This window comes from Doryrhamphus excisus, chromosome 20 (genome assembly GCF_030265055.1).
Source record: "Doryrhamphus excisus isolate RoL2022-K1 chromosome 20, RoL_Dexc_1.0, whole genome shotgun sequence".
NCBI classification, from domain to species: domain Eukaryota; kingdom Metazoa; phylum Chordata; class Actinopteri; order Syngnathiformes; family Syngnathidae; genus Doryrhamphus; species Doryrhamphus excisus.
In genome coordinates, this window is record NC_080485.1 from 4237414 (window position 1) to 4250386 (window position 12973).

Genomic DNA, 12973 nt, shown 5'->3' on the forward strand with positions numbered 1-12973 from the left:
CTGTTCAGAACCAGGCTCTCTCCTTACACACAGAAAAGCACTTGAGCCAGAAACCGCAATAAACAAATTAGAAATTTAATTTCAACAGTACATGGAATATAAAAGAGCCGCATGTATGGCTAATGACTCCGCTGATCACCTAACACCTCTCGAACACTTTGTAGAGATCCGGTAAGTTGGCGATCTGCAGCACAGTGCCATCCTCACTGTAGTGCTTGGGAGGACTGATGAGCGTACGGAGCGCCTTACAGATGACGTGCTCAACGTTCCAATGCCATGAGTTCAGCTCTGGATCCTGACGTGACAAAATGACGAGACATTCTTTAACAACGAGGTTTTTAAAGCCGGACATCTGCCCAATGCGTGTCTTCTCCCACCTTCTCCTCTCCAGGCTCCGCCTCCAAGATGTACCGCTTCCTGATGGAGTAGAACATGCTGCACTCTTTGCTGAAGTCTCGGAAGCATTCCTTTTCATCGTCCCAGTTCACCTGCGAAACGGCAAAAGTGAGAATCTAAGCAGGGATGTCCAAACGCATCATTTGGATTTTTCAGTATCTGTCCCCCAGTTTGGACACCCCTGATCTATCCCATCACCTCAGTTGCCAGGCGGAGGATAAACATGGGCAGGCCCTCCATGATAGGTGTGTACTTGTCAAGCAGCAAGGGCAGTCCGCTGAGATTTCCCTCCTGGAATACACAAACGTCAGTGAAGTCGACGGGAAGAAATGTAATCATGAAATGAAATCAGCCCTGACTTGATCTATCTCCAAGGAGAAGTAGTCCTCCAGCATCTCTGCTTTCTTCTTCAGGAAGTCCACGATATACTGAGCCAAGCCTTCTTTGGGGCCATCCTCTTCAGTCCAGCCACTCTCCTCCAAGTCCAGAGCCAACATGGCCAGGTCATAAATAGGAGCTGGGGTCTAAAATACCAAAAGAATACACTCAAAATCCTCAGCGCCGTATTTCTACATGGAGCAGATGCAACTCACAGATAGTCTCAGCACACCAAAGTTGCCAAAGTCGTAGATGAGGATTTGGTAGAAGAGCTCCTGACTGCAGCAAAGAGAAAAAGGAGTAAACATGGCGGTGCGGTGCCCCCCCCTTCTTTTAGTGTGTCGCCGACCTGAGCCTGGTGGTGTCGAGCAGGTAGAGTTTGGTGTGATGCTGGATGAGAGTCCACTGGGGGTTGACACAGCCCACAAACGAGTGATTCTGCAACATCTCCTGAAGACCTGGAAGCCCGTGGAAAAGGATCAGTGCTAGCTAATACAACAGCGGGAGACGTTGTCTGCTCTCAGATGACTGACAGGTGTGTTACCTTTGTGTGTGTTCTCGCTGATCTCCCCTCTCAGATCTTTAATGCTGCTCAGTTTGATGACTCGTCTCTTAGGTGTTGCTGCAGCCGTCAGATCCTCCTCCTCCTCGACCATCTCCTGCTCTTCCTGCTCTTCCTGCTCCTTCCTGGGTCGTTTCCTGGTAGATAACAAATGCGCTTTCACAGTTCGGTTCATGCATAAACCATCTTGCCCACTAGGGGGCGGAAGTAATCTACTGATAAAACTTACTGCATTGTACTGTATAATATATTCAAAACAGCATGTTTGTGTTATATTAATCAATTTAAAGACAGTATTATGCTATAAATAAAATAGTTTCATAATAACACGGTAGAAAACATTTCCAAATACTATGTCATTAACCATGTTCTTATTTTTGACTTCAGCCCAAACTCCCACAAAGTCCTCCTCCTCATCAGTAGATGTAACTGACCTTTGCACATCGTGGACTTTGGTGCAGCTCTCCTTCTCGTTTTTTGGTACTCCAGCCTCCACTTGGTCCAGGGCCTCCAGCATGTCTACGTCATCCGGCTCTGCACTGTCGGACCGACCCAAGTTGGCCTCGAGAGCCGCACTGCTCGGCCCGGCAGGCTCGGCCTCGGGAAGCCGCTTCTCTTTTAGCTGGAGGAAGGCGTCCAGCTTCTGAGCGCGACAGTCCGTCCTCACCATCTGATGGGCGTAGACCCGCTCAGTGGACTCAGACGTGGCGCTTGACGACTTGGCCTCACCTCCACCACAGACAGACAACCCGGGGAGCAACGTCTGCACAACAGAAGGCAAGGTAGGTTGATCTTTATTGTTCTCTAGTACTGTACTAGTACTGTAGTCCATTTCAAACACAAGTGGAATGTGCTTCATGTAAATATACACAATTCCAAAACACTATTCTTTGGTAATCACTGCCCAATTAGATATTATCCATGAAGTCATCCGAGCCTAAACCATTTTTATTATGTTATCTTATTATACTCTTAGTGTCCATGATGGTACAGAATGATGATGCAACCACACAGATGCCCCGTTCCAACACTACAATAATAATAATAATAATAATAATAATAATAATAATAATAATAATAATAATAATAATAATACATTTTATTTGTATAGCGCTTTTTCAAAATACTCAAAGACACTTTACAGAAGAATGGAGTTGAATAAAAGCAAGTAAACAGAGTAGAGGATACATTAAAATACATCATTCATTCGTTAATACGCAGTTAAAACATGAGTAAAAGCGGGGCGGGGCACAGACTTAATATTGCCTACAAGTCTTCCAGTGGTGTACATCGATGGAGTAAAACCACACTTATGGTGTTTTGCTTTCAGTAAAGCGGGCAACGAAAAATGACAATAAAGAGAGTCTATCTATCTATCTATGACACCACCTTCCTATGGGTCGAAAATAGCTTGTCAGAGTGTGGGTAAACCAACACTGCCGCCATCTTCTTCTTTCTCTTTTCCCTTCAGGGTTGCCACAGCAAATCAATCTCCTCCATCCAACCCTGTCTTCTGCATCTATCTCTCTCACACCAACTACCCTCATGTCCTCCTTCACTACATCCATAAACCTCCTCTTTGGTCTTCCTCTACACCTCCTACCTGGCAGCATCCTTCTACCAATATGTTCACTATCTCTCCTCTCGACATGTCCCAACCATCTCAGTCTGGCCACTCTGACTTACTCGTTCCTGATCCTATCCATCCTGGCCACTCCCAATTATAACCTCAGCATCCTCATCTCTGCTTCCTCCAGTTCTGCTTCGTCTTTTCCTCAGTGGTGCTGTCTCTAGACCAAACAACATGGCTGGTCTCACCACAGTTTTGTATACCTTTCCTTTCATTTTAGCTGAAACTCTTCTATGACACATCACACGCCTTCATTTTTCTCCACCCTGCCTGCCATCAAGAAGACAAATGATGAGGAGACGAGGCTTGGAAAGGCCAACACAGGTCTGACTCTTCCCTGTGGATGTTCCGTGGGGTTCCATTCAGTTCAGTATTCATTTGATTTATTTATTTTCAAATGCCACACTATTGACACACATCATGTAGTACCTGAGTGAAATATGTGCGCGAGGAGTTGGAGCCCAGTAGTTTGCCCTCGATGTGTTTCTGAACACTCTCGATGACGCTGTCCTCATGCAGGAAATGCACCTCGTGCTTTGTTGGATGCACGTTCACGTCTATGTTCTGAGGGGCGATCTCTAAACTGTATGGATCAAAGAACAAGTATTAAGTCTCAAGTAGAGATGTGAAATCCAAAGTCAAGTCCAAAGTCATAGGCATGAAATTGTGGAGTCCTTACAAGTCGTAAGTACTGTTTAGCTGAATAGATTGAATGGGGACACATATTACTCAACACATTCACTGAAAATTAGGGCTGCAACAATACGTGTGTCAGTATCCTCAGTATCGAACCCTTCAACACACATGCGTACAAAAAAACAAACAAACAAAAGTATGCCGCAAGTGTCACACAATGCTAAGCTACGTTGGTGGAAATATATCAAACAAACAAACATCTCTATGTGAAAACAACTGGAAAAACAAACATGCTAAAAACTGTACCCACGTCATTTAGACTGCCGTTAGGACATGAGTCAACAAAGGCAAAATAAATCCACCGGGCGATAGCTACTTTTATTGCTGTCGACTTGTTCTTTATTTTTATATTCTTATTATTACATGATGACATTTGTGGTGACAAAAATGTCACTGGCAATTTCAATCAAATTCAATTATTTTTTGTATCATAACACAAATGTATCGAACCAAACCAAAGCGGGAATTTTTAAACTCAAGTATTTTCAAGTCATTGAAAATTGTCCAGATTCACTGATGTCAAAGTCCAAGCTGAGTTACAAGTCGTTGACGATATTATATATAAATTTTTATTTTTATTTAAATTTAGATATATAAAGTGATCAAAGTTGTGACTCGAGTCCACATGTCTTGTGTTGCTTGTCGTTACAACTACTGTAACTGCTACTGTGACTGCTGCTGTACAGTAGCATCAGCAGCAGTAGTACATCATGATTCTGCTTCTTAATACACAGCATTTAAAAAACACATTCACGGCTGTCATGAGCATTTTTGGCCAAGGAGATTGAAAAAGCAACCACAGCTGACTTGGTCGCTTATTTTAACACCTCTATTCATTAATACAGTGATATGTATGTATTATAGAATTTAGAATGATGTGCACATTATCAAAAACACAAACCAAAAAGCTTCGTTTTAACCCGTAAACACACAAATGCTAGATCTGAATTTTTTTAATTCCCCACTCCGTCAGTTTTTAAGGAGACATCCAAGATTTGCATGTGGACGAGACGCCAAAAATATCCATATTTGTGTGGACATGCCTCAAAGCACTCACGCGACATGGCCAGTTATGTCATCATCTGATAAATGTAACCATTCAACAAATAAAACTGTCACTGTGATGTTTGAATGGCAACAATGTCATTACCTGAGATAAAGGAAAGGGTGTGTGTTCTTGGGCAGGTACGCAGCATAAACCGTCTCCACCGCTTTCTTCAAAGCGCTCGACTCCACCAGACGATCTGAAGGCGCTCCAATTAGCCATTAACTGATGATACTAACGAGTCACAATCCCTGTTTGTTTGCTACATACGGTTGATGAAGAGGATCATGATGCATTTCTTGACGGAGTAGTTTGCGTTGGAGACGTAGCCTTTCATCTTGTAGGCAAGTTTCTGGTCCTCGCAGCCAACCTCAATCAGCTCCCTGAGAACACTGGATGTCAGCAGTGATCAAATGCGGAGATGCCTTTCCACCATGGGCTAATACCTGCTGACCGCATTGCCAAAAACTCCTCTGATATTATCCACCACAGACGCGTTGGGTAAAGTCCTCACGTCGGCGACGGTCTCTCCTTGCTGGAAGACAACAGCCAGAGAAGGATGTATGTGAAGAAAGTCTAATCTTTGTCTCTTTTTCAGTCGGTTGCTCTCACCTTCTTGACAGAAAAGCTTTTCCCTGAATTGTGTATGGCATACCTGACAAACAAAACACACCAAACTGTTAATACACAAAACTAACTTGGTTGGAACGACATCGGGGATTGTGGTCTGAGTGTCAACACAAAGGATTCCAGAAAGTGTAACATACATTGTTATATCCTATGTATAAAAGTGGATGCACACATGCTTTCATCCAGTTTACCTGTGCCATCACTTAGTAACACAACCACTCATTACTGCATTTGTTAAGATTCATAGTTGCTCACCATGGCAGTTACCATTAATAACAGGTAGGAGGAGCCATCCCAATAATTAGAATGACACACCCGTTTGCTTTGTCTTTGCGGTTGTGCTTATGCACTGCAAAAACAATAGATCGAAAACAAAGGCCAGAATGTGTGGGTATTTTCTTACTAAGTTAGACAGTATGTACTGTGTAATATCTGAGATATAGTTCTGAAAATATCTGCCCACCCAACAAGGACATTTGAATTGTGTTTGGAAAGTCAGATTTGCTGTTCAGTGTTTTGCTAATTATTTATGTTAGATCATGCTATGTATCTCAGATTTTAGTACTTGTCCAAACTTTTCTACCCAGGGCCGACTGATATACAAAGACTGCAGGGAGCCATTTTGAGATTTTTAAGAGGCTATGCCAAGATGTGATGTACTTTATATTTAAAGAAAAAACAGCCTGTATGTCAGCTCTATGTTATTAGCATCAACTTTACCACTTTTTAATGCCTTTTTGTCCACCCCATGTTTGTTAGTTTTTTTTTAGTAGTTGTATTTTTATGTTCTGCAGGCTGCAAATGGCCCCCGAGGTTGCACTTTGGACACCCCAGAGATAAACAAATTGGTCTGGCACAAAAACTGCCCTGGAAGCAAACACAAACAAGTGTTTCCCATACATTCAATTAGACCGCCACACATAAATCTTTTTCAAAAAAGTGCCTAGTGCCAAATCGAGTGAAGACACTTCAGGAGAGTCTGACGAGCAGCGAGTGGTCTTGTGACCCCCCCCCCATCTAAAAGCACTCACTGGCTGCTCCGTCTTGTTTAGCGAACATATTTGTTTGTCTTTTTGCAAATGCATCATAGCCAACTATGCAAATTTGACAATGACATCATCCCTCTACCATACCACAAGTGGATTGCAATGGATGCGTCAAATCAGGATAGCAGACGAGAAAAAATACCTACCATTTACGGGATTATTTATTTGTACCATCTGTCCACAAATTTCATACAAATCTGTGCTGTACTTTTTGTTTGTTTTCCTGCTTACTAACAAACGCACACCTGCTCACCACCTCTACAATCCTGGAGTACTCATCACTCTGGCTTTTCAAAGCTTTCCTCCGAGTGGACACATTGTAGAAGAGATCCTCCACCTGTATGCATGGAGAACAAATGATAAACATATTTTTATACGCGACCACAGTCTAAAGAGACTACTGTAAAAACATGAGCTGTATCAGTAATGTTGCCTTTAGAAACACTGTCGTGCTCTGATTTAGTTTTTCAGATCTGTAATCTTTTTGTTAATATGCATATTTATACTCAGAGATTCCATGACGCTAATTTAATGAACCATACAGTGTGGTTCTATCCAAGTACAACCGCAATAATAAATGTGTTCTGTTTGTAAAAGCTGCTTCTGCTCTTGTGTTACATCGCATTAGATTGTGCACCTGATGAAGTGATTTTACACAGACTATGTTTGTAACAACTTTTTGAAATCAACCTTCAACAGCAGGATGTGCAGGAACCCACAAACTCACAAGTACTTGTGTTCCCTGGTTTCCAGCGCAGGGTTTTGGAGGACCTTTTAGTTTACCATCACTGTAGTTGGCCCTGCAAGGAAACAGTAGTGATGTCATCATACAAGGTACACTTAACAAGTGACCATACCTGTAGGCACATTTGGCATCAGCTGTTTTTGTTGTTATGGTCACATGGGCAACGTGGCTTATACTGGCCAGAGCCTGCAAACATAAACAAGAAAGGTGGGGCTGAGGTACAAGTATGTACAGTATGTTTGTATGAAATATTTAGTATCGGTGCCCACCTCTCCTCTGAATCCATATGTTGCAATGGAAGAGAGGTCCTCAAATATCTGTAACTTGCTTGTGGTAAACCGCTCACACACGATTTCCATATCTTCTTTCTGCATCACAAATAGATTTAGCTTAGAGCCTTTTTGGTCAGATCTTCTTCACATGAATACTTTGGTTTGTACTCTATTATTCCTCCTGAGCGATAGAATTAACTAACCAAAGTACATAATATGTACTTAGTGCATGACGTTGAATTGTGCGAATGTAATCACATGGTATTCATGACACCATTATGAAGAAATAAAGCTAAATTAGCTTGTGTTAGCTTGTTCCTTACCTTAATACCGGTGCCGTTGTCTTGAATCTGGAGCAGCTTCAGTCCTCCGTCTTTTACCGTCACCTGGATGTTCGTGGACTTTGCATCTAGACTGCACATTTGAAAAAAACACTATGGTTACTGATGTAGATGTCGTGTAACGTGACTTGACTTGTCCAGCTGCCTTCAGTTCAGTTACCAATTTTCAATCATTTCTTTGACAGCGTTAGCAGGTCGCTGGATAACCTCTCCTGCGGCTATCCGGTTAACAACCGTCTCGTCGAGCCGCCGGATAACCCCCGCCATGGTTTGTGTTTTATAGTAGTCCGCCTTCAGTTTCAGGGTGGCTAACAAGCTATAGTTAAATCAGCCCATGCATGTTCAAAGCTGTTTGTTTTCATATTACTAAGTAGGAAGTAGGAATTTACGCTGCCTGAAAAAATATTGTAATGACCCTTATGGGGTATTGTGTTGTATTTGTGCATGTGTTGCCATGGAGAGATATGTTCCGTGGTTGGGAAGGAAAAGGGGTGACGGACAGGAAGTAAGAGAGTGTAGAGTGTTACAATATTTATAAATAGGAAGACGTCTTACTCGTACTCACAAATGTTTGTCACTCACGCATACTCCGTTTGAACTATAAATACTTTACATTTAGTTATTCTTTAACACGAATAGTTTGTAACGGTATAATGCATTTTGGGCTACACTTTGGGCGTTGCTTTAAACTTGTCTCAATAGTCACGAGCTGTTTTGGCTTTTGTCTAATCTTGTTGTCTAATACACGATCTTTGAGGATACAGGGCGCGGGGAAAAAGTATGGCGCGTGTCTCCGTCGCATCAGAAAAACGTCATCACGTCGGTTCTCGTCCTCTTCTTTTGCTAATTATTGTAGCTTGATGCTTCAAAGTGTCCACAGCGCTACCCACAGGTGTGTCTGAACGTTTCAGTCAACTCATTTGTAATCGTTACAACAGGGTGTCCGAAGTTTTTCCGCTGAGGGCGACATACTGAAAAATCGGATATTGTTATCTATATTTCTTTTGTAAAAAGGTTAAGAAAAAAGCTAAATGAATCTTAACTTATTATGGTCGGATCTGGAAGTAATGGACTGCAATAAACAAGGGATGACTGTATGACCGACTTTGTAGTCTGAAGCATTAATTATGAGTTACTGTAGACATACTTGCTGCAAAGCTGTAAACATATCTCTAAAGGTTGCAATGTTTGCCTATGCTAATATAATGTGTGCTTGCCTGATAACTACTGTACTAAGGAATTGTTTAACTGTGTCATCAGGCAGGATGACTTCATCAGAATAAAACTCTGTCAGGGTGTTCTCAGGGTGTTGAGAAATCACACCAGGCAGAGCTTTATAGATTTTCTTCTGCTCAACATGAACTTTGGTCCAGCCTTATGATTGTCAAGAAACAGCAAACAAGCCAATGTGTAGAAATGAAACTGCCTTCATAGTGGTATTACTGGCAGTTCTATTCAATGAAGATGAATGATTGTAATTCATACATCTTTAACACCCTGGTATACATGTCCCGAGGGCAGGGAAGTGGAGGGGTCACCCTAATGCTTTTAAGTCTGATTGCTCTCTTAACAGAGCACGTCATTTTTGCAACTCTGCTGCATCAAGAAAACTACGAAATGTAAATGCCCTCATTAACACCATACCTCAAATGCATTTCATATATGACCCTGTTACATTCCAGGTCGGCCTCTGCACAGGGCTGTTTTATTGTTTTATTTCATAGAAACACTGTAAGCATTCCCAAGAATGACTGTGAGTGCCAACTTGGCACAAGTGACTATTTTAGCAGCTTGTTGTGCTGCTTTATGAGCTTTAGTTTCCGCACCATCAATAAACAAGCCTCTGGCAGACAGTCTGCATAACCTGAAACGTCACTGGAAGTATGAGAGGAGCAGTTTTAATGCTTTTGTTGTGGACTGACTTTTGTTGCAGCTGAAGGTGTGTCAGCAGCATGATGTCAAGCATTCAGTCTCTTGATCGGGTCCAGATGTACACTCATCAGTTATGATGTATGCAACATGCGCTTCCATTAGGAGACAGACTTGGTGTGTCTTTGCATCCTACATGTAATGGACGGAAATGATGTATATCCTTAACCTGTCTTTGACACAGTACTGGAAGGAACGTTCCAATGAGTGTTGCGTCCACAGGATGCCCCACAGGAAACAGTACAATAGAGTGAATCAAGTCAAACGGAAAGAAGTCATCATTGCTAAATATAAGGCATATGTTTGCTATGGACTGTTTATGCTTTCAAGCAGCCATTATGACATAAAAGCTTTTCCCCATGTTGGTGCAACATTACTTTTTCAAAGGATGAATAAGTAAACAATTAATCGTGGAATGTTGAAGAAGAATCTGTGTAAATTAAATTTGTGTTGTCATTTTTGTCTTTCTAATATGTTTGCACAAAGCTGTACCCAAGCCACACCTTCAACGGGATTGCACACTTACATATAGGTGCATGCATGTCTTTTTCAAGGGATACTGAAAATGTTATGTAGTCCAGTAGCTGATATCCATAAGGTGAAATTAAATATTTGATCATTTGGCTCCAGATGTACTGCCGTACTGCTAAAAGAAAGATGGATGGATGGATATGAAAAGAATGAACTTGGAACCATTCCACACCTTCTTGCTACTGTGACTAATACATGGTAGACATTCATGGTAGACATTCCACACTGACGCCAGCCCACACAGTGTTGTATGGTTTCACTTGAACATGCTTCTGTTTTCTCTACTAGTGAGTGAGGAAGTTTTATGTGGCAGATGTTTCCAGCCTCATCTGTGAACCGGTCAGCTCTATCCCATCTAATGACAGTAGGATGAATTAAGTTATATCACAGAATTACAGTGTTAAAAATAGCGCTGAAAATATGAAACTTTCCTATGCATTTTAATCGATGTATTTTGGGCACCAATGCCAGCTGTCTTTCTGATATTTTCCCAGTCAAACACCAAATCTGGATTATTACTGGATAATTCCCTAGTTTTCGGGAATCAAAGTATGGTCACCCTCCATTTGCGGCTATCATGTATGTACATGTGTAGGTTCCTCATCTCTGTACATGAACACATCCTCACTTTCTTGAGAAATGCTTAGACTTCCTTTGCTGCTGGATGAAATGTTACATCCACTAATGAATCTCTCAGCTGCTGCTCTTCCATTTCCTTTTGTTGTCGAGCTTCCTGTTGTCGCCATTAACACCAGAAATTCGGGATCAGTATCGTCAAAAAATAATACAAAACCCTGATGGGAATATCCCTAGTCTGAACACAAGGTGACAACTGTCTTGCTCAGAAAGCTGAAGGTGGTTGAGTGGCCAAGGTGTCTAACATCCACCAATTTTGTGATCTGCTCATGGAGGAGTGGGATTCTATTGTAACAAACTGTGCGGCTCTGGTAAATTACATAAGATTGAGGCAGTACTAAATAATAATACATTTATTTAGATTAGATTTCAACTTCATATTGTGGAAATGCAAACATCTGTGGAATTACAAATTACAAAAATTACATTTACTTAAAATACAATTTTCTGTAGACCTTACAGCTGTGCCTTGTTGTTTCGTTCCTGTCTGTGTATTTATTTTGCTACTTCCTGCTTTGTCTGGTTGCCATCACTTGTGGTGAGTCTCATCCCTCGTGCTTTCCATGCTCCTTGTGACTCGATATTTTTGGACTTGGTGTCCTGTTGTGGCAGCATTTATAAAAGCTAAATATTCCCTTTTTGAGTTCTTGCCTACAAGAGTGTTTCCTCCATTTTGGTCAGTCTGCCTACACCATATGACATTTTCACTCTTGTTACTTTGCAGACTATTGTACAGTATTATATCACACACATTTAAAATGGCCCATTTGTGAAGCCCCTTTGCAACACGGACCCATGCAGCATGTCTGCTGCAAGCACTGTGCTTACTGTTAATCACATCTCCATATACTTTTAGTAAATCTCACTTGTGTGCTTTAGCAACAGTGTCTTTACTCAGCTATATCAATAACAGTGCCTTGTAAGCAGTCAGGAGCCAGGCTCTGTTTAAGTTAAACATTCCCAGAGATTTTGACACTGTCAGTGTTTCATGTTTCATAAGCAAAGCTGTCAGTCACAAAGCCACAGAGAGAATACTAAATGCATGTTTGTGGAGGCCACAGGAGTTAAAAGAGTGCCATGGTGAATGGTGTCCTGTGGTATGTAGTGTAACAACAGTTCCAACATTCATGTTACTGTATCTTCCACGCCATACCTAGCTGTGCTGTGTGCTTTGGGTGGAGCCTGAATGGAACAATGAGGAATTGTCTTCAAATCTGCACTCGAGCAGCTAGTTTTCACCACTTCCTTTACTTTAGTTACATCATATTCCATCACAAGGTTGGGCTATTTTGGGTCAGAGTGTGGTGCAAACCTGACCTTACAGAGAGAATCACAACATTTAGTTTCTCCCTCCTTCTCCTTCTCCTTCTATGGTTTCAACTAAACATCCAGGAAAAGTCCTTGTTTGGATTCCAAGATGTTCTTGTATTTAATCATGGAAGAAGCATCAGTCACAGATTACGTCCCAGCAATGCGCATTGTTGGAAATTGTGTATGCATGAAAAGAAAACAAAGATTCAAAGCTGACAGAAGACATTTGACTTCATTTGCCTGTGTTGTTTATTTAGCAACTTTACGATAAGACAAGACAGTGTTTACAATAGTACTTCTTCTCTAGCCTATTGTCTGGTAATGTTTAAAATTTTTTTTAGATTTCTACGATGCATACCAGAAACCCTCAGTATGCATATTTGCATTAAAGTCTTTCGGAATACTTTTAGCTTTAGTTTCTGGAATCTTCTAAACTTTAGTTGCTTTGCATGCATATATACAGTACTACTGCACAACATGATCGCCTTTCCCTAAAGTCGTTGCGAGATGGCACTTTGAATGAACCAGAAGGATGTGAGTATACCAGCACTGTAACGCTGTGAAAGTGCAGCATTGCTGTGTTAATTAATTGCTTTTGTGCAAAGGCGTGCACTAGTGCATGCTTAAGCTACCCTGGCAACCAACCACCCATTCTCTTCATGTGAAATTCACTTTCCAGAAGAAGAAAAATGGTTTGGAGTTTGCTGTAGAAGCTGCATGAGTAAGTATATAGCTCCTTTGTGATAATGATATAGACATTGCTGGACATAACACCGATATCATAAAAACAATCTCTTCAGCTCTTTATCACATTGGAAGTACAAG

General features: G+C 41.5%; 1 protein-coding gene across 1 annotated transcript; it reads right to left on the reverse strand.

Annotated features, from left to right (window-relative positions):
* Positions 1 to 54: 54 nt before the first annotated feature.
* mlh1 (mutL homolog 1, colon cancer, nonpolyposis type 2 (E. coli)) lies at positions 55 to 8247 on the reverse strand. Its single transcript, XM_058058265.1, has 19 exons — positions 7902 to 8247; positions 7724 to 7814; positions 7398 to 7496; positions 7241 to 7314; positions 7111 to 7183; positions 6629 to 6720; positions 5320 to 5362; positions 5154 to 5242; positions 4978 to 5090; positions 4813 to 4906; positions 3396 to 3549; positions 1771 to 2099; positions 1319 to 1473; positions 1124 to 1232; positions 990 to 1053; positions 756 to 920; positions 595 to 687; positions 378 to 488; positions 55 to 295 (listed from the first exon to the last, which is right to left on the reverse strand). The coding sequence occupies exons 1-19, from the start codon at positions 8006 to 8008 to the stop codon at positions 140 to 142; spliced, it is 2211 nt and encodes a 736-aa protein (XP_057914248.1). The 5' UTR covers positions 8009 to 8247; the 3' UTR covers positions 55 to 139.
* Positions 8248 to 12973: the final 4726 nt, after the last annotated feature.